At 44.2% G+C, this 20,122-nt stretch overlaps 1 protein-coding gene across 1 annotated transcript; it reads right to left on the bottom strand.

Moving 5' to 3' along the window:
• Nucleotides 1–656: 656 nt before the first annotated feature.
• Nucleotides 657–19,971, bottom strand: LOC141099699 (uncharacterized). The gene is made up of 5 exons (XM_073587660.1): nucleotides 19,588–19,971; nucleotides 7,272–7,395; nucleotides 7,091–7,188; nucleotides 6,802–6,892; nucleotides 657–1,899 (listed from the first exon to the last, which is right to left on the bottom strand). Exons 1-5 carry the CDS (start codon nucleotides 19,969–19,971, stop codon nucleotides 710–712), a joined length of 1,887 nt encoding a protein of 628 aa, XP_073443761.1. The 3' UTR covers nucleotides 657–709.
• Nucleotides 19,972–20,122: the final 151 nt, after the last annotated feature.

The following is a 20,122-nucleotide window of genomic DNA, read 5'->3' as shown; positions in this document are numbered from 1 at the left end:
CCGCAGCATGGCCATTAGTTAGAAGCTGCTAATGATCTTTGGAGCAGGTAAGTTTTCCCTGAGTGGTACATATTGGGCCGTCTGAAAACTGGGTTTAGTCTAGGACAATTTGTCTGCAATACTAATTAACAGCAGTTACATTACCAAACTAGGGCAGTCCCTATAGGAGAAAAACACAAGAATTATACTGTATTGTCACATTCTATCTATTCCTGACACTGGAGGGGCTTATAAACTTACACAGTATATAGTTTGAGGTCTGGGATCTGCCAATATGGGGCTAGTTTTCTGACTGTTTCAGATAACCTGATACATGATTTTAGTTTTTTGTCTAGTCTCACTTGAATATAGGTCAATATTAAATAGTCTCCTGATGAGTCGCCTTTGGTGAGGACAATGAAACCCATAGAAATGAGAGGCTTGGAGAGTGAGTGTGTATACGTCACCTCACCCTATATACTGAACTGTGGGGTACATGTTTTTTCTATTAGTCACCTATTAACTAATCTTCAGGGGGCGAATTATGGGTATAGTTTTACATTTGGAATTAATAAAGTTTAGTTTTATCCTTTTGTCAGCAAACATGAGGAATGACAAGAGACAACCCATTTAAGAAGATTCAACATTATGAACATAAAAAAGGCTTCTCCCCTATGTGACGTCTCTGATGTTTATTAACAGTTGATTTCCAAATAAAATATTTCCTACATTAAGAAAATGAAAAAGGCTTCTCCTCTGTGTGACTGCTCTGATGTCTTACAAGAAGCACTTTCTGGTTAAAACATTTCCCACATTCTGAACATGAATACGGTTTCTCCCCTGTGTGAGTTCTATGGTGAGTAACAAGATGACATTTCTGGTTAAAAGTTTTCCCACATTCTGAACATAAAAAAGGTTTCTCTCCTGTGTGAGTTCTTTGGTGATTAACCAATTGTGATTTCCAGTTAAAACATTTCCCACATTCTGAACAGGAAAAATACTTCTCCCCTGTGTGAGTTCTCAGGTGATTAACCAATTGTGATTTCCGGTTAAAACATTTCTCACATTCTGAACAGGAAAAAGGCTTATCTCCTGTGTGGAGTCTCTGGTGCTTAACACAATCTGATTTATTATTAAAACAGTTCCCGCATTCTGAACAGGAAAAAGGCTTCTCACCTGTGTGAGTTCTCTGGTGAGTAATAAGATGCTCTTTCTTCTTAAAACATTTCCCACATTCTGAACAGGAAAAAGGCTTCTCCCCCGTGTGAGTTCTATGGTGATTAAACAAATCTGATTTCCGGTTAAAACATTTTCCACATTCTGAACAGGAAAAAGGCTTCTCCCCTGTGTGAATGCTCTGATGTCTAACAAGAATTGCTTTCCGGCTAAAACATTTCCCACATTCTGAACAGGAAAAAGGCTTCTCCCCTGTGTGAGTTCTATAGTGAGTAACAAAATGTGATTTCTCATTAAAACATTTCCCACATTCAGAACATGAAAAAGGCTTCTCTCCTATATGGATTCTCTGGTGCTTAACACATTCTGATTTACTGTTAAAACATTTCCCACATTCTGAACAGTAAAAAGGCTTCTCCCCTGTGTGAATTCTCTGGTGAGTAACAAAAAGAGATTTCTTGTTAAAACATTTCCCACATTCTAAACATGAAAATGACTTCTTTGCTTTAGGAGCAGTTTGTTTTTTAATGCCTCTTTTGTGACTTTGATTTCCCTTAGTAGTCAGTAATGAATCAGAAGATGGGACCTGTTTCATAGGACCAGATGACAGATCTTTGCTGTGAATGGATGATGATATATCTGGAGTAACAGCAATCACTTCAGTTGTATCTTGTAGGATCTCAAGATTATCAGATTTAAAAATTGAAGATGTCAGCTGTCCATCTGATCTCCTGTTATAGTCATCTGCTAAGATAAAAAAAAACAATTTTTTTAATAAAATATCTTTGAGTTTTATATTTTTGAACATTTCTACTTAAACTGTCCATAAAAATGGCAAGCTATGTAAAAAACTTTAATTATTTACAAAGACAATGACAGTTCACAGTCTAATAGAAAACCTTGTTGGATGAGCCAGTAGTGTGTGGTGTTCAACTGTTTGTTCATTCTGCCTCCCAAATATCGAATAAAAAGAAACCAATCAATGTTATGTAGGCGAAAATAATACCCATTCTCATCTCACATAAAACAAGTCCCCACTCAGGTCCATCATCTGTCAATGGAAAAACAGATAAAGCAGGTTGCAGTTAATGCTATAGTTAGGGTTAGTGTTGGGGCTAAAGTAAGGGTTACTGTTAGGCTAAAGTTAGGGTTTATTCTAAAGTTAGGGGTAGGGTAAAGAATTAGGCTTTTCTCAATTGTCTCCCAAATAATTTGGTCACATCAGTCATGTCAGAGTTTTCTATTTCCAGAAAAAAAAAATAAAAACAAATAAAATGGCCCGTCAGTACTATAGTGCAGAGGAGGCTTATGCACTTTTTATGTTCTGACAGCTAAGAAAGTGCAGTGTCAGATGGCGATGTGGATTTCGAGGGCTTTAGTACCAGCGACAGTGATAGCTCAGAAATGAGCAGTGATTCTGGTCCATCCTCACACACAAGGACCAGTACAACAAGAAGGACAAATAGCGCTTCTGGAGAAATGTCTCCAACTCAGGGAACAATGCCCAGTACTAGCGCTGTCCCTAGTGCTCGTGAATTGGCGCACACCAATGTCCAAGGGGCTTTGCCTCTTGATGTAGCATTTCCCAGATGGGAGGCTTTGGATTCGGCTACTCCATTCATCCCTAACTTTAAAGCCATTCCTGGTATAAATGTGGAGGTGGAACATTTTGGAACAATTATTTTTTTAATTTGTTTCTGACAGATAGCTTGCTAGAGCATATTGTCCTACAAATTTATATGCGTCCCAATTCATCAGCCAGAATCCACGATCCTATTATGCTAGGTCAAATTTATGGAACCAACTAATGTCTTAGAAATTAAAACATTTTAAGGACTTACATTCGCCATGGGGCTTGTTAAAAAAATGAGCATTCGGTCATTCGCAAGATGACTTCACCACATTCAAACAGGCAACACTCGATTTCAAATCTGCCCTCACCTCTGCTAAACAGGCCTACTTCACAACCCTCGTATCTTCCCTATCTTACAACCCAAAACAGTTATTCAAAACTTTTAACTCCGCCCACCACTGTCCCCTCCAACCTCCCTCATCTCTGCTGAGGACTTTGCCACACACTTCAAAAACAAGATTGACCAAACAAGGCAAGTATTCATCACTCAACCACCACAACCCCTTTGTATACCAGACCAATGCCCAAACCCCATAACCTCACTCTCCAACATCACTGAAGGGGAACTTAATCACCTCTTCTCCAAATCGCACATCACAACCTGTGCACTTGACCCCATCCCATCCCACCTCCTCCCCAACCTCATCACCACACTTATCCCATCCCTAACCCACCTCTTCAACCTATCACTAACGTCCGGTACCTTCCCTTCTGCTTTCAAGCATGCCACAATCACGCCTATCCTTAAAAAGCCAACCCTCGACCCAACCGCTATGTCCAGCTATCGCCCAATATCGTTGCTCCCATTCGCTTCCAAACTCCTGGAACAGCATGTCCACGCTGAACTTTCCTCCCACCTCTCATCTAACTTGCTCTTTGACAATCTGCAATCTGGTTTCTGCCCCCATCACTCCACTGAGACAGCCCTGACCAAAATTACTAACGACCTACTTACAGCCAAATCAAATGGACAATACTCTATACTCCTGATTCTAGACCTGTCCACTGCATTTGACACAGTTGACCACTGCCTCCTACTACAGATCCTCTCCTCCTTCGGCATCAAAGGCCTTGCCCTATCCTGGATCTCCTCATACCTTTCCAACCGCACATTCAGCGTCTCCCACTCCCACACCACCTCCTCATCCCACCCTCTCTCTGTTGGAGTCCCCCAAGGCTCTGTTTTAGGACCCCTACTCTTCTCAATCTATACACTTGGTCTGGGGCAACTCATAAAGTCCCACGGATTCCACTACCACCTTTATGCTGATGACACTCAGATCTACCTCTCTTGCCCAGACGTCACCTCTCTGCTGTCCAGAATCCCAGAGTGTCTATCAGCCATATCCTCCTTCTTCTCCTCTCGCTTCCTCAAACTCAATGTAGACAAATCTGAACTCATCATCTTTCCTCCATCTCACAGATCTTCTTTACCCGACCTAGCTATAACAATTAATGACATCACACTTTCCCCAGTACCAGAAGTCCGCTGCCTTGGAGTAACCTTTGACTCTGCCCTGTCCTTCAAACCGCACATCCAAGCTCTTTCTACCTCCTGTCGCCTCCAGCTAAAAAATATCTCCAGAATCCGTCCTTTCCTCAACCCTCAATCTACTAAAATGCTTGTGCATGCCCTCATCATCTCCCGCCTCGACTCCTGCAACATCCTTTTCTGTGGTCTCCCTGCTAACACCCTCGCACCTCTCCAGTCCATCCTTAACTCTGCAGCCCGACTAATTCATCTCTCTCCTCGCTACTCCTCCGCTTCTCCCCTCTGCAAATCTCTTCACTGGCTCCCATTCCCTCTGCGTATCCAGTTCAAAATACTAATTCTGACCTACAAGGCCATCTATAACCTGTCTCCTCCATATGTCTCTGAACTAATCTCCCGATACCTTCCCTCACGTAATCTCCGGTCCTCCCAAGACCTCCTTCTCTCCTCCACACTTATTCGCTCCTCACCCAACTGCCTCCAAGACTTCTCCCAAATAGCCCCTATTCTCTGGAATTCTTCACCCCCAACAAGTCCGACTATCAACCACATTTGGATCCTTCAGACGGAACCTGAAAACCCACCTCTTCAAGAAAGCCTACAGCCTGCAATGACCCCGCTACCTCCTTCTCTCTCACCACTACCGGTGATATCACCTCAACCAACACCGGAACTGCTGCAACCCGCGAACCTACTGTCTCCTTCCCCACAATCCTGTAGCATGTAAGCCCGAAAGGGCAGGGTCCTCTCTCCACTCTGTATCAGTCTGTCATTGTTAGTTTGTTTACTGTAAGTGATATCTGTAATTTGTATGTAACTCCTTCTCATGTACAGCACCATGGAATCAATGGTGCTATATAAATAAATAATAATAATAATAATAATAGCTGTGGTGTCAGTATGCTCACTGCACCACGAGAAAAATTCATTCAGGGAAGTATTTGGTAAAATGCAGTCACTTTTGGGGGCTTATGCTGTTCTGGCACCTCAGGGGCTCTGACAATGTGACATGTCACCCACAAACATTTCCAGCAAAATCTGCTCTCCAATACGGCGCTCTTTCTCTTCGGAGCTCTGCCATGTGTCCAAACAGTGGTTTACCCCCACAAATGCGGTGTCAGCACACTCACGACAAATTGCACTACAACTTTGGGGTCCAATTTCTCCTGTTACCCTTTGAAAAAAAATGGAGGGCGAAAAGATCATTTTTTGTTGAAAAAATATGATTTATTTATTTTCATGGCTCTAGGTAATTAACTTCTACGAAGCACTTGGGGGTTCAAAGTGCCCACCACACATTTCCTTGGGGGGTATAGTTTTCGAAATGGGGTCCCTTGTTGGGGGTTGTCACTGTTTAGGCACATCAGGGGCTCTTGAAACGCGACATGGCAACCACTAATTATTCCAGCATATTTTACATTCAAAAAGTCAAATGGCGCTCCTTCCCTTCTAAGCCCTGCCGTGCACCCAAACAGTAGATTTCCCCCATATATGGTATCGGCACGCTCATCAGAAATTGCAAAACAAAATGTATAGTCCATTTTCTCCTGTTACCCTGGCGAAAGTAACAAAAAAAATTAGGTGTAAAGGAAAATTTTTGTTATTTGAAAAGTAAATGTTTACTTTTCCTTCCACATTCCATTCATTCCTGTGAAGCACCTGAAGGGTTAATAAACTTATTGAATGTGGTTTTGAGCACCTTGAGGGGTGCAGTTTTTAGAATGGTGTCACGTTTGTGTATTTTCTGTCATATTGACCCCCAACCTCACTTAAAATGTGAGGTGGTCCCTAAAAAATGGTTTTGTAAATTTTGTTGTAAAAATGAGAAATCGCTGGTCAACTTTTAACCCTTATAACTTCCTAACAAAAAAATTTGATATATTTGATATAGAGGCTACTGCGCAGGCGCCGCCATCGCCGGTGACATTTTACTGGATGTAATTTTTTTCTAAGCCTCACAATAGCCACAATATTATAGGCATTATCACCAATAATATCAATGCTATTATATGCATTATGTAATAATGGGGGCAGGTCAGTGAGGGGTCAGCGACCTGTCATAAGCCAATACAGATGAAAATGTAATCATAGCACCACATAAAGCCCCGCCCACAGCCCCACCCACAGCCCCACCCCAGAGCACGAGAATTTCATTAACTGAAAACTACAAATACAGATTACACAACAGTAAACCAGAGTTGCCCTCATTTATGGTGGACCATTGGAGCTACTATGGATCCTGAGCAGAAGATTAGAGAAAATAATATTGCTCCCATTTCAGGAGAGATTGTGCAGTAATCTGAATTCCTTAGGATCAAAAACAATGTAATTGTAAGTTCTATAGAAAAGGGCTTTCACTGCCCAAAGTCATTTGAACAGTTTTGGGTGGAGGAGAATGTTGTGGTCTAGAGGCAAAATGGTGATCATGGTAATACGGCCGGACTACACCACCGACAAAGCAGCCACAGCCGGTGACTGAGAGGAATCTGTGACTTCTCTGCATTCAGTGGTCACTACTCACCTGGGTAGTCATATGTGGGAATCTCCTCTTTACACCACTCATCACACCTCACATATGTCTCTGTAGTATTAATATGGGTCAGATCTTCACTCTGAAACAAATATTGTAAAAGTCACCGACAGATGGAGAAGTCCCATCTATGATCAGCTCTAATCCTGCCATCTCCACCGTTCTCATTACACAAGTATAAAACATATAATACTGGTGGATAAAACAAGACTGAGCACAAGACCTTCACAGCCGTCTACACATCATAGGGGAGATCTCCTGACACCTTCTCTCCATCTACCTGATGATCCTGAGGAGCACTGGGATCTTCTTGGTTACAGTCCTGTGGAAGAAGAGGACGGGGACATCTCTCTGGTGTTGTCCTCTTACTGGATAGATCTGGAGGAAACACATACAGGGACTGAATTCATTCTCTACATACAGAAAATTATAGGCCGTGTGCATTTAGTCTTGTCTATTACCTGGTGATGTGAGGGGCTGGGGAACCTCCATTATGACGTTCTTGTACAGATCTCTGTGTCCTTCTAAATACTCCCACTCCTCCATGGAGAAATAGACAGCGACATCCTGACACCTTATAGGAACCTGACACATACAATGATACCGTCATCCCCCCGATCCCTTCATAGTGTTACTGTATAATGTCCCAGCATTCCCAGCAGTGTCACCTCTCCAGTCAGCAGCTCAATCATCTTGTAGATGAGTTCTAGGATCTTCTGGTCATTGATGTCCTCATGGATCAGGGGGTGAGGTGGAGGCCCCGTGATTGGTCTCAGGGGTCTTCCCCATCCCTCAGACACAGGGTCCTGACAGCGATCACTAGAGGTCTTCTTCACCACTGTGTAATCCTGGTTATGGAGAGACACATTAATAAATCTCACTACAGACATTCCCAGAGTCCTCACCTCTCCAGTTCTGTCCATCTGTTATTCCCATAGATAAGAATGATGTAATGTGACGTCATCAGAATCTCTCACCTCTCCAGTGAGACGGAAGAGGATCTCTAGGGTGAGGTGTAACATCCTCTCCGCCATTTTGTCTCTGTCCATATCCATCCTTGATGGGTAAATCAGGAAAATTCTCTTCTATAGAAGATCTTCACTGAGAGGATCCGATATTGTAGAGACCTGAATGAGAAGAAGATGATCCGATGTAACACCATAAGAATCCTGTGTAATAATACAATTACTGGAGATAATAAGGGAAACATATGAGGAGATTTATTATCTTACAGGGTTTAGTTTTCTTCCCTGACATCTACTAATAAAACCCATATATTTAGGCCCCAGACAACAAGCAGTTTCCTCCTCGGAGTCGGCAGCTGAACACGTTCCTCATAGACTCATCTTCCATAACGCTAATTCTCGTCTCATTACCGACACTGGAATCGGCATTAGCAATACTGCAGGAGAGATTCATTACACGCGACATGAGAAATAACTCCTTCATGATGAGGACGACATCTTCATCTTCTACTGCGGCTCTAGAGACAGATGTGGCCAGAGTCGGTCACTGCCTCCATCCCCACCGGCCGTCTATATGAAGGTTTCCCGTCTTCCCCGCACTGGAATCTTCTCTCCCGTTAGATCTCAGCTCTGAGTCACACACAGAAGTTTGAGGCTTTTAGAAAAGATTTTTAGTTTTCACAAACACAACAGACAGAAATGATCTGACCCCAAAGTCTCCATGTACAGTGATTTATGGGGATTATTTCTGGCCTTAGACTTTCCTATATTACAAGATGGATGTGAAGACTTTTCTGCCCAATGATGATATAACTATTCTAGGAGTGACGCCTTTATAACCAGATAATAGTATGTTTGCAGCTTGCAGAGCACAGCGGCTCCTTCTTCAGGCAGCTGCAACAATCCAGTCTCTCAGCACTGACAGCTTCTATGGCTGCTCTGGGAAGAAAAACTATTTTTTTGTGGTAAAATGTAATTATTTTGGTATAAAATTCTGGGAGAAAGATGAGTAATTGAGAGGTGGCGGGTGTAACATGGCGCCTCTTATTGGGGGCTCTGATAATGTGACATGGCCCCTAACACCATAAGAGCAGACTCTGCCCTGTCAGACGGCGCTCCTTCCCTCCTGTGTTCGGCCCCTTATGGGGTATCGGCGCTCAGGGGAAATTGTGGAACAAGTGGTTTCTGTTTTCTCCTCTTCTCCCGTGTGATAATTACAGACTTGGGGACGGAGCGACATTTTAGTGGGAACATTTCATTCCTCCGCTCAATGTTACACAATTCTGTGACCCCCTGAGGGTTAATAATCCTCCCTGCCCCCTAGATGAGCCCCCCAGAGGTGGAGGGGGTAACATGGGGCCACTTGTGGGGTCTCTGCTGTTCTGGTGTCAGAGCTCTTCACACGTCACACGGCGTCCGCCGTCTATCCCCGCCACAATGGCGCCCCTTCCCTCCCGAGCCTGTGGGGTATCGGCACTCAGGAGACACGGCGCACTGTGCGGCCTCAGCGCTCCTGTCACCTGTAGGACAATGATACATTGGGGGGAAAGTCACATTTCTGTGAGGGAAACAGTAAAATTGTCATTTCTTCCTTCCACATTGCTGAAATTCCCGTCACACTGTCCGAATTCAGAGATTGTCCTGTCAGAAAGGAGAAGACAGGGAGCGAAAGGGTTAATAGGACTCACAGGAGGAACCGGCCCAGAAAGCAGAAGGTCCAGGAGGGTCCCCCACATATATGACTGCTCTGTGTGCACAGGACCAGTGATGAGGTCACAGGAGGGGAGGAGTCAGGGGTCACATGATCAGGGGCCTCAGTGTGTGCAGGACTCTGCTGTGCTGGTTGTCATGGTGCTGGATGAGGGGAAGTTTATGTGTGGGGTCAGGAGGGGTTTACAGGGTGGATGTAGCAGAGCCGTGTGTGTACGAGGTGTACGGAGCGGAGCCGTGTGTGTACGAGGTGTACGGAGCGGAGCCGCGTGTGTACGAGGTGTACGGAGCGGAGCCGCGTGTGTACGAGGTGTACGGAGCGGAGCCGTGTGTGTACAAGGTGTACGGAGCGGAGCCGTGTGTGTACGAGGTGTACGGAGCAGAGCCGCGTGTGTACGAGGTGTACGGAGCGGAGCCGTGTGTGTACGAGGTGTACGGAGCGGAGCCGTGTGTGTACGAGGTGTATGGAGCGGAGCCGTGTGTGTACGAGGTGTACGGAGCGGAGCCGTGTGTGTACGAGGTGTAAGGAGCGGAGCCGTGTGTGTACGAGGTGTACGGAGCGGAGCCGTGTGTGTACGAGGTGTACGGAGCGGAGCCATGTGTGTACGAGGTGTACGGAGCAGAGTCGCGTGTGTACGAGGTGTACGGAGCAGAGCCGTGTGTGTACGAGGTGTACGGAGCGGAGCCCTGTGTGTACGAGGTGTAGGAGCGGAGATGTGTGTATGAGGTGTACGGAGCGGAGCCATGTGTGTACGAGGTGTACGGAGCGGAGCGCGTGTGTACGAGGTGTACGGAGTGGAGCCATGTGTGTACGAGGTGTACGAAGTGGAGCCATGTGTGTACGAGGTGTACGGAGCGGAGCCGTGTGTGTACGAGGTGTACGGAGCGCAGCCATGTGTGTACGAGGTGTACGGAGCGCAGCTGTGTGTGTACGAGGTGTACGGAGCGGAGCCGCATGTGTACGAGGTTTACGGAGTGGAGCCATGTGTGTATGAGGTGTATGGAGCGGAGCCGTGTGTGTACGAGGTGTACGGAGCGCAGCCGTGTGTGTACGAGGTGTACAGAGCAGACCCGTGTGTGTACGAGGTGTACTGAGCGGAGCCGCATGTGTACGCGTGTACGGAGCCAAGCCATGTGTGTATGAGGTGTACGGAGCGGAGCCGTGTGTGTACGAGGTGTATGGAGCGCAGCTGTGTGTGTACAAGGTGTACGGAGCGGAGCCATGTGTGTACGAGGTGTACAGAGCAGAGCCGTGTGTGTACGAGGTGTACTGAGCGGAGCCGCATGTGTACGAGGTGTACGGAGCCGAGCCGTGTGTGTATGAGGTGTACGGAGCGGAGCCGTGTGTGTACGAGGTGTACGGAGCGCAGCTGTGTGTGTACGAGGTGTACGGAGCGGAGCCGTGTGTACGAGGTGTGCGGAGCGGAGCCGCATGTGTACGAGGTGTACGGAGCGGAGCCATGTGTGTACGAGGTGTACGGAGCGGAGCTGTGTGTGTACGAGGTGTACGGAGCGGAGCTGTGTGTGTACGAGGTGTACAGAGCAGAGCCATGGGTGTACGACGTGTACGGAGCGGAGCCATGTGTGTACGAGGTGTACGGAGCGAAGCCGCATGTGTACGAGGTGTACGGAGCGGAGCCATAGGTGTACGAGGTGTACGGAGCAGAGCCGTGTGTGTACGAGGTGTACGGAGCGGAGCCGCATGTGTACGAGGTGTACGGAGCGGAGCCATGTGTGTACGAGGTGTATGGAGCGGAGCCGTGTGTGTACGAGGTGTACGGAGCGCAGCCGTGTGTGTACGAGGTGTACACGGCAGAGCCGTGTGTGTACGAGGTGTACTGAGCGGAGCCGCATGTGTACGCGTGTACGGAGCCGAGCCATGTGTGTATGAGGTGTACAGAGCGGAGCCGTGTGTGTACAAGGTGTACGGAGCACAGCTGTGTGTGTACGAGGTGTACGGAGCGGAGCTGTGTGTCTACGAGGTGTACGGAGCGGCGCCGTGTGTGAACGAGGTGTACGTAGCGCAGCCATGTGTGTGTACGAGGTGGACGTAGCAGAGCCGTGTGTGTACGAGGTGTACGGAGTGGAGCCCTGTGTGTACGAGGTGTACTAAGTGGAGCCGTATGTGTACGAGGTGTATGGAGCGGAGCCGTGTGTGTGCGAGGTGAACGGAGCGCAGCCGTGTGTGTACGAGGTGAACGGAATGGAGCCGTGTGTGTAAGGAGCAGAGCCGAGTGTGTACGAGGTGTGCAGAACAGAGTCGTGTGTCTACGAGGTGTACAGAGCGGAGCCGTGTTTATGAACTGTACAGAGCAGAGCCGTAGGTGTACGGAGCGGAGCCATGTGTGTACGAGATGTACGGAGCAGATCCACGTGCGTCCAAGGTTACAGAGCGTAGCCATGTGTACAGAGTGTATGGAGCAGAACCGAATTTGTGCGAACCCATCTGTGTACTCTGTATACCTCATCTTCAATTACAGACCCCTCTGTGTATGCTGTATATGGGCCGCCCTCCCAGGGCTGTGGGGTACTCGGTACCGGGCCGGTGTCAGCGGGATATGTCACAGCAGCGGTGACCCGGTCCGTGGCCCTGGGTGCCCAAGTAATGGGGGAGATTGAATGGTGGAATGTAGTTGTTTAAATGAATAGTTCGTGATGCCACCTGTGGTGTTCGGCAAGTGAGATGTTAAGCTGACGCTGCATGCAGATCCACTGGGACTGATGGTATGGTGCAGCAAAGATGTAAAAGCTCCCCACAGGTGAAGCTGTAGTCCCAGGGCAGTGTAGATATCGTTGGCACGGGGATGTAGCAGTGCCGGAAGGGTAGGAAGCAGACAAAGACACAGCAGGGTGCAATTTCTGTACCTTTACTTGATAAATGCAGTCCAGGGTCCTGATTACAGATGGTGCAGGAGCAGGCTAGCCTGGAAGCAAATCAGGGATTCTCTCTCAGCAGATGGGCTGTGCAGTCTCCTTCCTAGCGCTTATTTGAGTGAAGTACTCCTAGTACTGAGTTACACTGAAGTTCCTCCTAATTCTCTTCTGCTAGTACTCCTCATATGGCAGACAGCTGTAGCCGCTATTCCTCTCTTGGCTCACTCCGTGCTGTTGTGCCTCCGAGTCTTAGATGGGGGTAGGGCATTTACAGCCTCCTACTCCTCTGGTGTCTGTTGCAGGACCATTAGTATCCGTACAACCCTGGAGACCTGGCTCCAGTTCATGCGCTCTCACTGGAGATGAGCCTTTCCTCTCTGCTTGATATTCACCCTCCTCACACTAACTGACCACTCCTTCCTCTTGGCCCTCAGAGAGCAATCCTCCCTTCAATTCCAGTTCAGAGTCCCCCCTGCTGGCCTGGAGTGGAACTGTGTTGCATGTATAGGTTAACTGTGAGAGAGACCCTTCACTGCTTCCAAGCCTGGCATTACCCTCCCTGGAGGAAGGCAAAGCCACTGTGGCGGCCATACTCTTGGGGGCGCCACATTTACACCCGTATACCCACAGCTTCAGTCAGAGACCCCCCTTTGTGTATGCTGTATACACCCGCATACCCCCAGCTTCAGAAACCAGACCCCTCTCTGTAAACTGTACACACCCATATACCCCCAGCTTCGGTCGCAGACCCCTCAGTGTATGCTGTATACACCCATATACCCCCAGCTTCAGTCGCAGACCCCTGTGTACACTGTATACACCCAAATACCCCCAGCTTCAGTCACAGACCCCTCTGTGTGCACTATCCAGATCAGTAATTAGATTAAAAAATTTTTTATTCCTTTATTCCAAAATTTAAAAAAATCATAAGATTCTCCATCATGATAAGAGACGCATCAGGACTAGAGTTGAGCGATACCGTCCGATACTTCAAAGTATCGGATCGGAATGGATCGGCCGATCTTAAAAAAAAGTATCGGTATCGCCGATTCCGATACCGGAAGTCCCATTCAAGTCTATGGGACTTCCGGTATCGGAATAAGAAAAACCCTGTTTTTGCCTTGTACAGCCTCTCTGGGGTCTGTACGGGCCTTTCGGGGGGCTGTGCCGGCCTGCCAGGGGGTCTGTGCAGGCTCCGGTGGTCTGTGCCGGCCTGCCGGTGGTCTGTGCAGGCTCCGGTGGGCTGTGCCGGCCTGCCGGGGGGCTGTGCCGGCCTGCCGGTGGTCTGTGCAGGCTTCGGGGGTCTGTGCAGGCATCGTCCGATGGGACTACAAGTCCCATCGGGCGATGCCTGCTACCATGACAGTGATTGACACATTAGCCAATGATGGGACAGTAGTAGTCCCATCATCCGGCTAATGTGTTGAATGTAAAAAAAAAAAATTACATGCTACATACATGCTACATTCATACTACATACTACATACATGCTACATTCATACTACATATATACTACATGCAACATACATACTACATATATACTACATGCATGCAACATGCATACTACATATATACTACATGCAACATACATACTACATATATACTACATGCATGCAACATACATACTACATATATACTACATGCTACATACATACTACATATATGCTACATATATACTACATGCATGCTACATACATACTGCATGCTACATACATACTACATGCTACATACATACTACATATATGCTACATACATACTACATATATACTACATGCATGCTACATACATACTGCATGCTACATACATACTACATGCTACATACATACCACATATATACTACATACATACTACATGCATGCTACATGCTACATACATACCACATACATACATACTACATACATACTACATGCATGCTACATACATACTACATGCTACATACATACTACATATATACTACATGCATGCTACATACATACTACATGCTACATACATACTACATATATACTACATGCATGCTACATACATACTACATACATACTACATGCATGCTACATACATACTACATGCTATATACATACCACATATATACTACATACATACTACATGCATGCTACATGCTACATACATACCACATACATACTACATACATACTACATACATACTACATGCATGCTACATGCTACATACATACTACATATATACTACATGCATGCTACATACATACTACATGCTACATACATACTACATATATACTACATGCATGCTACATACATACTACATACATACTACATGCATGCTACATACATACTACATGCTACATACATACCACATACATACTACATATATACTACATGCATGCTACATACATACTGCATGCTACATGCATGCTACATACATACTACATACATTCTACATACTACATACATACTACATACATACTACATGCTACATACATACCACATATATACTACATACATACTACATACAATACATTCATACAATACATACATAGACATACAGTACATATAACATAGAGTAACATACTTACCAATACTTGTCACATTGTTCCCCGAAGCCATTGTCTTTTACGGAATAAATATTAACATAACAAACCACAAAAATACTCACCCATGATCCGAAGCAGTCCACGAGTGTGTCCCACGACGATCTTGGGTAGAGAACGGCAGCATCAGCTGATGCTGCCGTTCTCTACGGGCTGCAGGAATCCAATGACGGAAGGTAGGTATCCTTCCGCACTGTATTCCTCCGCCACTTAAAAAAAAAAAAGTCCCTAGTCTCACTTTATGCCATTGCTGTGTGGGAATTTCCCACGCAGCAATGGCATAAAGTGAGACTAGGGACTTTTTTTTTTAAGTGGCGGAGGAATACAGTGCGGAAGGATACCTACCTTCTGTCATTGGATTCCTGCAGCCCGTAGAGAACGGCAGCATCAGCTGATGCTGCCGTTCTCTACCCAAGATCGTCGTGGGACACACTCGTGGACTGCTTCGGATCGTGGGTGAGTATTTTTGTGGTTTGTTATGTTAATATTTATTCCGTAAAAGACAATGGCTTCGGGGAACAATGTGACAAGTATTGGTAAGTATGTTACTCTATGTTATATGTACTGTATGTCTATGTATGTATTGTATGAATGTATTGTATGTAGTATGTATGTAGTATATATGTGGTATGTATGTAGCATGTAGTATGTATGTAGTATGTATGTAGTATGTAGAATGTATGTAGTATGTATGTAGCATGCATGTAGCATGCAGTATGTATGTAGCATGCATGTAGTATATATGTAGTATGTATGTGGTATGTATGTAGCATGTAGTGTGTATGTAGCATGCATGTAGTATGTATGTAGTATGTATGTAGCATGCATGTAGTATATATGTAGTATGTATGTAGCATGTAGTATGTATGTAGCATGCATGTAGTATATATGTAGTATGTATGTAGCATGTAGTATGTATGTAGCATGCATGTAGTATGTATGTAGTATGTATGTGGTATGTATGTAGCATGTAGCATGCATGTAGTATGTATGTAGTATATATGTGGTATGTATGTAGCATGTAGTATGTATGTAGCATGCATGTAGTATGTATGTAGTATGTATGTAGCATGCATGTAGTATATATGTAGTATGTATGTAGCATGTAGTATGTATGTAGCATGCATGTAGTATATATGTAGTATGTATGTAGCATGCATGTAGTATATATGTAGTATGTATGTAGCATGTAGTATGTATGTAGCATGCATGTAGTATGTATGTAGTATGTATGTAGTATTTTTTTTTTTTTTTTTTAACATTTAACACATTAGCCGGATGATGGGACTACAACTGTCCCAGCATTGGCTAATGTGTCAATCACTGTCATGGTAGCAGGCATCGCCAGATGGGACTTATAGTCCCATCGGACGATGCTTGCACAGACCCCTGGACATCAGCACAGCCCCCCGGCAGGCCGGCACAGCCCCCCGGCAGGCCGGTACAGACCCCCACAGGGTGCACAGACCACCGGCAGGCCGGCACAGCCCCCCGGCAGGCCGGTACAGACCCCGGGCAGTCCACACAGCCCCCCGGCAGGCCGGCAGAGACCCCCGGAAGGCCCGAAATGACGGCGCATCATGATGCGCACACACCGCGCATCATGATGACGTCAGGCTGTCAATCAACTTTGAACTTCCGTTTCCGATGCCGACTTCCGATATTGAAAAAATATTGGAAGTCGGTATCGGAATTCCGATACAGCAAGTATCGGCCGATACCCGATACTTGCGGTATCGGAATGCTCAACACTAATCAGGACGTGTAGTTGGACGCGTTTCGGACAAAAAAACAGTCCTTATTCTAAGACAACACATAATACATCTGAACACATGCTTTTAAAGGGAAACAAAGGAAGTCAAGGAACAATCAAGACTAAACATAGCCAGCTGATTAATAGGAGGTAGTAAGTCACAATCACACTTACAAAACACTCAAAATCTCACGCCTAATATTCATACCTGTTGGAACTCTGCTTTGTAACAATAACATCCATTTTGCCTCTCCGCGTAATAATAAATCACTTAAATTTCCACCTACCCTCTTTGTCTGCACCTTCTCTATGGCATTAACCCTAAAGTTGCTGAGATCTCCTTTATGTATATGCAAAAAATGTCGAGAAGCAGCAGACAAACTGCGTGTGGTAGTGTGACCTACGTCATAAACGTGCTCGGAAATACGACGTCTCAAGGTGCGTGAAGTATTTCCCACATACTGAATATTACAATCCACGCATGTTATGACATAGATCACACCAGTAGAACCACAGTTCAAAAAAGATTTTATTTTAAATTCCTTTCCATTAACAGAAGATACTATTTTTTCTGTGTTCCACATAAACCTACATAGCCCACAGTTTTTCTGAGCACATTTAAAAGATCCACAAGTGGGTAACCAATTAGTTATACTTGCTGAACTGTCTGAAAAATATTTGTTAGCATGTCTATTGACACTAGTATGATCACTTGGAGATACCTTATTAGCAATAGTTTTATTCCTCCTTGAAACAAATCTGATCCCATCCTTCAGTATATTCTTCAATGTATCATCAACATACAAAATAGGGAGGAATTTTTTAATAATATGAACAATCCTGTAGTAGTCAGTACTAAAATTAGTTGAAAAAACAATAGGTGACCGACCCTCCACAGGATTTGGTGTTTTTCTGCTTTCCTTCTGCAAATAATCCTCTCTACTTTTTTCATCCGTTCTATGCTTAGCTTTCTGAATGTCTACCTTAGTATAACCCCTCTTTATAAAACGTTTACCAATGATCTCACATTGTTTATCGTATAGATTAGGCGTGGTACATGTTCTTTTTGCTCTTACAACCTCCCCTGTAGGTATATTGGCTATAACATGACGTGGATGGCAGCTAGATGCGTGTAACAGTGAATTACCTGCCGTAGGTTTTCTAAAAATATCACAATCAATCTTTCTTTCCTCCAAATTAGCCGACAAAAAAATATCCAAAAACGAAATAATCCTGGCATCAAATTGATATGTGAAACGTATATTGCATGGATTATTATTAATATAGAACATGAAATTCTCAATATTAAATACATCACCATCCCACACAATTATAACATCATCAATGAATCTCAGAAAAAGAAAAATATCAGAAGAAAAAGGATTTTTTTCAGAAAAAATGTACTCCTCCTCCCACCAGGCCATAAAGATGTCAGCAAGAGACGGTGAAAACTTGGAACCCATGGAACAGCCTTGCACCTGTAAATAAAGATCATCCAAAAAAGAAAAAAAATTGTTTTTTAACAAAAAATAAGTCACTTCAATCAAATACATCTGTAAATCTTCTGAAAAATTACTGTATTTCTGTAAATAAGTAGTAAGAGCCAAAATAACCAAATCGTGTGGGATGGAAGTGTACAAACTTTGTACATCACAAGTGAGCCAACAAAAGGAACTTCGCCATTCCACCTGAGAAAAAATACTGAGAACATGCTTGGAATCCTGCACATAGCTAGGTGAAATAGTGGCTAGAGGTTTTAATCTTGCGTCCAACCATTCCGATAAGTTTTCATTAAGAGATCCGATGCCCGATATGATAGGACGGAACAAAGGTGGAAAAACCTCCTTATGAACTTTTGGAAGTGCATGTAACAAAGGAACTCTGGGATATAAAGGACAGAAAAATTCACATTGTTTTTGATTAATAATTCCCAAACTAAAACCCCTATGTAACAATTCCTGTAATTCCATTCTGATGTTATCTGTAGGGTTATAATTAATTCCCTTGTATACCTCACTATTAAAAAGCATAGCCCTCACCTCTCTTTCATACAGCCCAGTATCTAATATGGTCACAGATCCCCCCTTGTCAGAATTTCTTATCACGATATTGACATTAGCAGATAACAAATCAAGTGCCTGTTTCTCAGTACGAGAAATGTTAGAACGACCATTCTGATTAGCATTATAGATTTTCATAAGTTCATCCTCAACAAGAAATTGAAAATCATCCATAACTTGTAATTTTGACTGCTCAGGATAATATCTAGGATCAGGGACTCTAGAGGAAAAATTAACATCAGTTAAATACATTAACTTAGAACCAGATTCAGACAAGTCCCTCAAATTCTTTAGGGTAACTTGCTCCTGGAAAGAAGTAGGCATAAATTCCTCGGGAACTTTATCAACATATTCATCATTGATATTGGAAGTTCTTTCATATTCCACATCCTCTACAAAAAAAGTCTCCTAAGAGTCAATCTTCTCATGAAATGATTAACATCAAGCATAGTGTTGAATAAGTCCATTTTCGCTGTAGGCACAAAATTAAGACCCCTTTCAAGGATATTAATTTGATCATTCGATAAAATCGATGCAGAAAGGTTCAGGACTGTAAAATTATCAGTTGTATCTAAGCATGCTTGTTCCGCGCTGATCTCCTGAATTCTCTTATGATGGGAGTGTTTCCTCCTTGATCTCCTTTGACGTTTTTTCTTTTTCCTGAACCGTTTTTTGGAAAACTACTGCTTTGTGGAATCCGCTGCCCCACATCCCGTGCATACGTGGAACTGTTAGATGGTAAATTCTCAGTATCAGAAGTGTCAGTATTAACATCCGTATTATCCATATCCGTTGAGGAAACGCTTACCCTATTATCTCTGCGTTTGAGAATAGAAGGGTAAATGTTATTACGTTTTCTTCTATAATCATGCCAGTCATAAATATGATTATTCTGGTAATCAGTTTTATCTTTTCCTTTATCACTGTAATAGAGTCCTCCATTTTGCTCAGATTGTCATTAATTTTATCTCTAGCCATTATAAAAGAAGAAGAATCTTTATATTTCACCAAATCACTTTCAATCATTTTAATAGATTCCTCCAAAGTTAACATCTTGGCTTCCTCTCTCTTCACAATCAAATTCATCAGCTTAATAGAACAGTCACTAAGAATATTGTCCCATTCTTTTACAAATTCAGGGTCATATTCCGTAGTAGGGCGCTTCTTGATGCGCAAACCTCTTGGAATCATATTGCTGTTCATATAAGCTTGTAAGGTTTTGTGCGGAACAAGCATGCTTAGATACAACTGATAATTTTACAGTCCTGAACCTTTCTGCATCGATTTTATCGAATGATCAAATTAATATCCTTGAAAGGGGTCTTAATTTTGTGCCTACAGTGAAAATGGACTTATTCAACACTATGCTTGATGTTAATCACTTTAT

This window comes from Dendrobates tinctorius, unplaced genomic scaffold (genome assembly GCF_039654945.1).
Source record: "Dendrobates tinctorius isolate UK_male_01 unplaced genomic scaffold, ASM3965494v1 ptg000101l, whole genome shotgun sequence".
Lineage (NCBI taxonomy): Eukaryota > Metazoa > Chordata > Amphibia > Anura > Dendrobatidae > Dendrobates > Dendrobates tinctorius.
Note: the sequence above shows the minus strand (reverse complement) of the source record. Positions and strands in the feature narration are given on the sequence as shown.

Coding starts and splice junctions, on each gene's coding strand:
- LOC141099699 (XM_073587660.1), bottom strand. CDS start 19,971: ATGCTTGTTCCGCACAAAACCTTACAAGCTTATATGAACAGCAATATG. Junction 6,893..7,090: donor GTGCTCCTCAGGATCATCAG/GTAGATGGAGAG, acceptor TATTTGTTTCAG/AGTGAAGATCTGACCCATAT. Junction 1,900..6,801: donor TCCCACATATGACTACCCAG/GTGAGTAGTGAC, acceptor TTATCTTAGCAG/ATGACTATAACAGGAGATCA.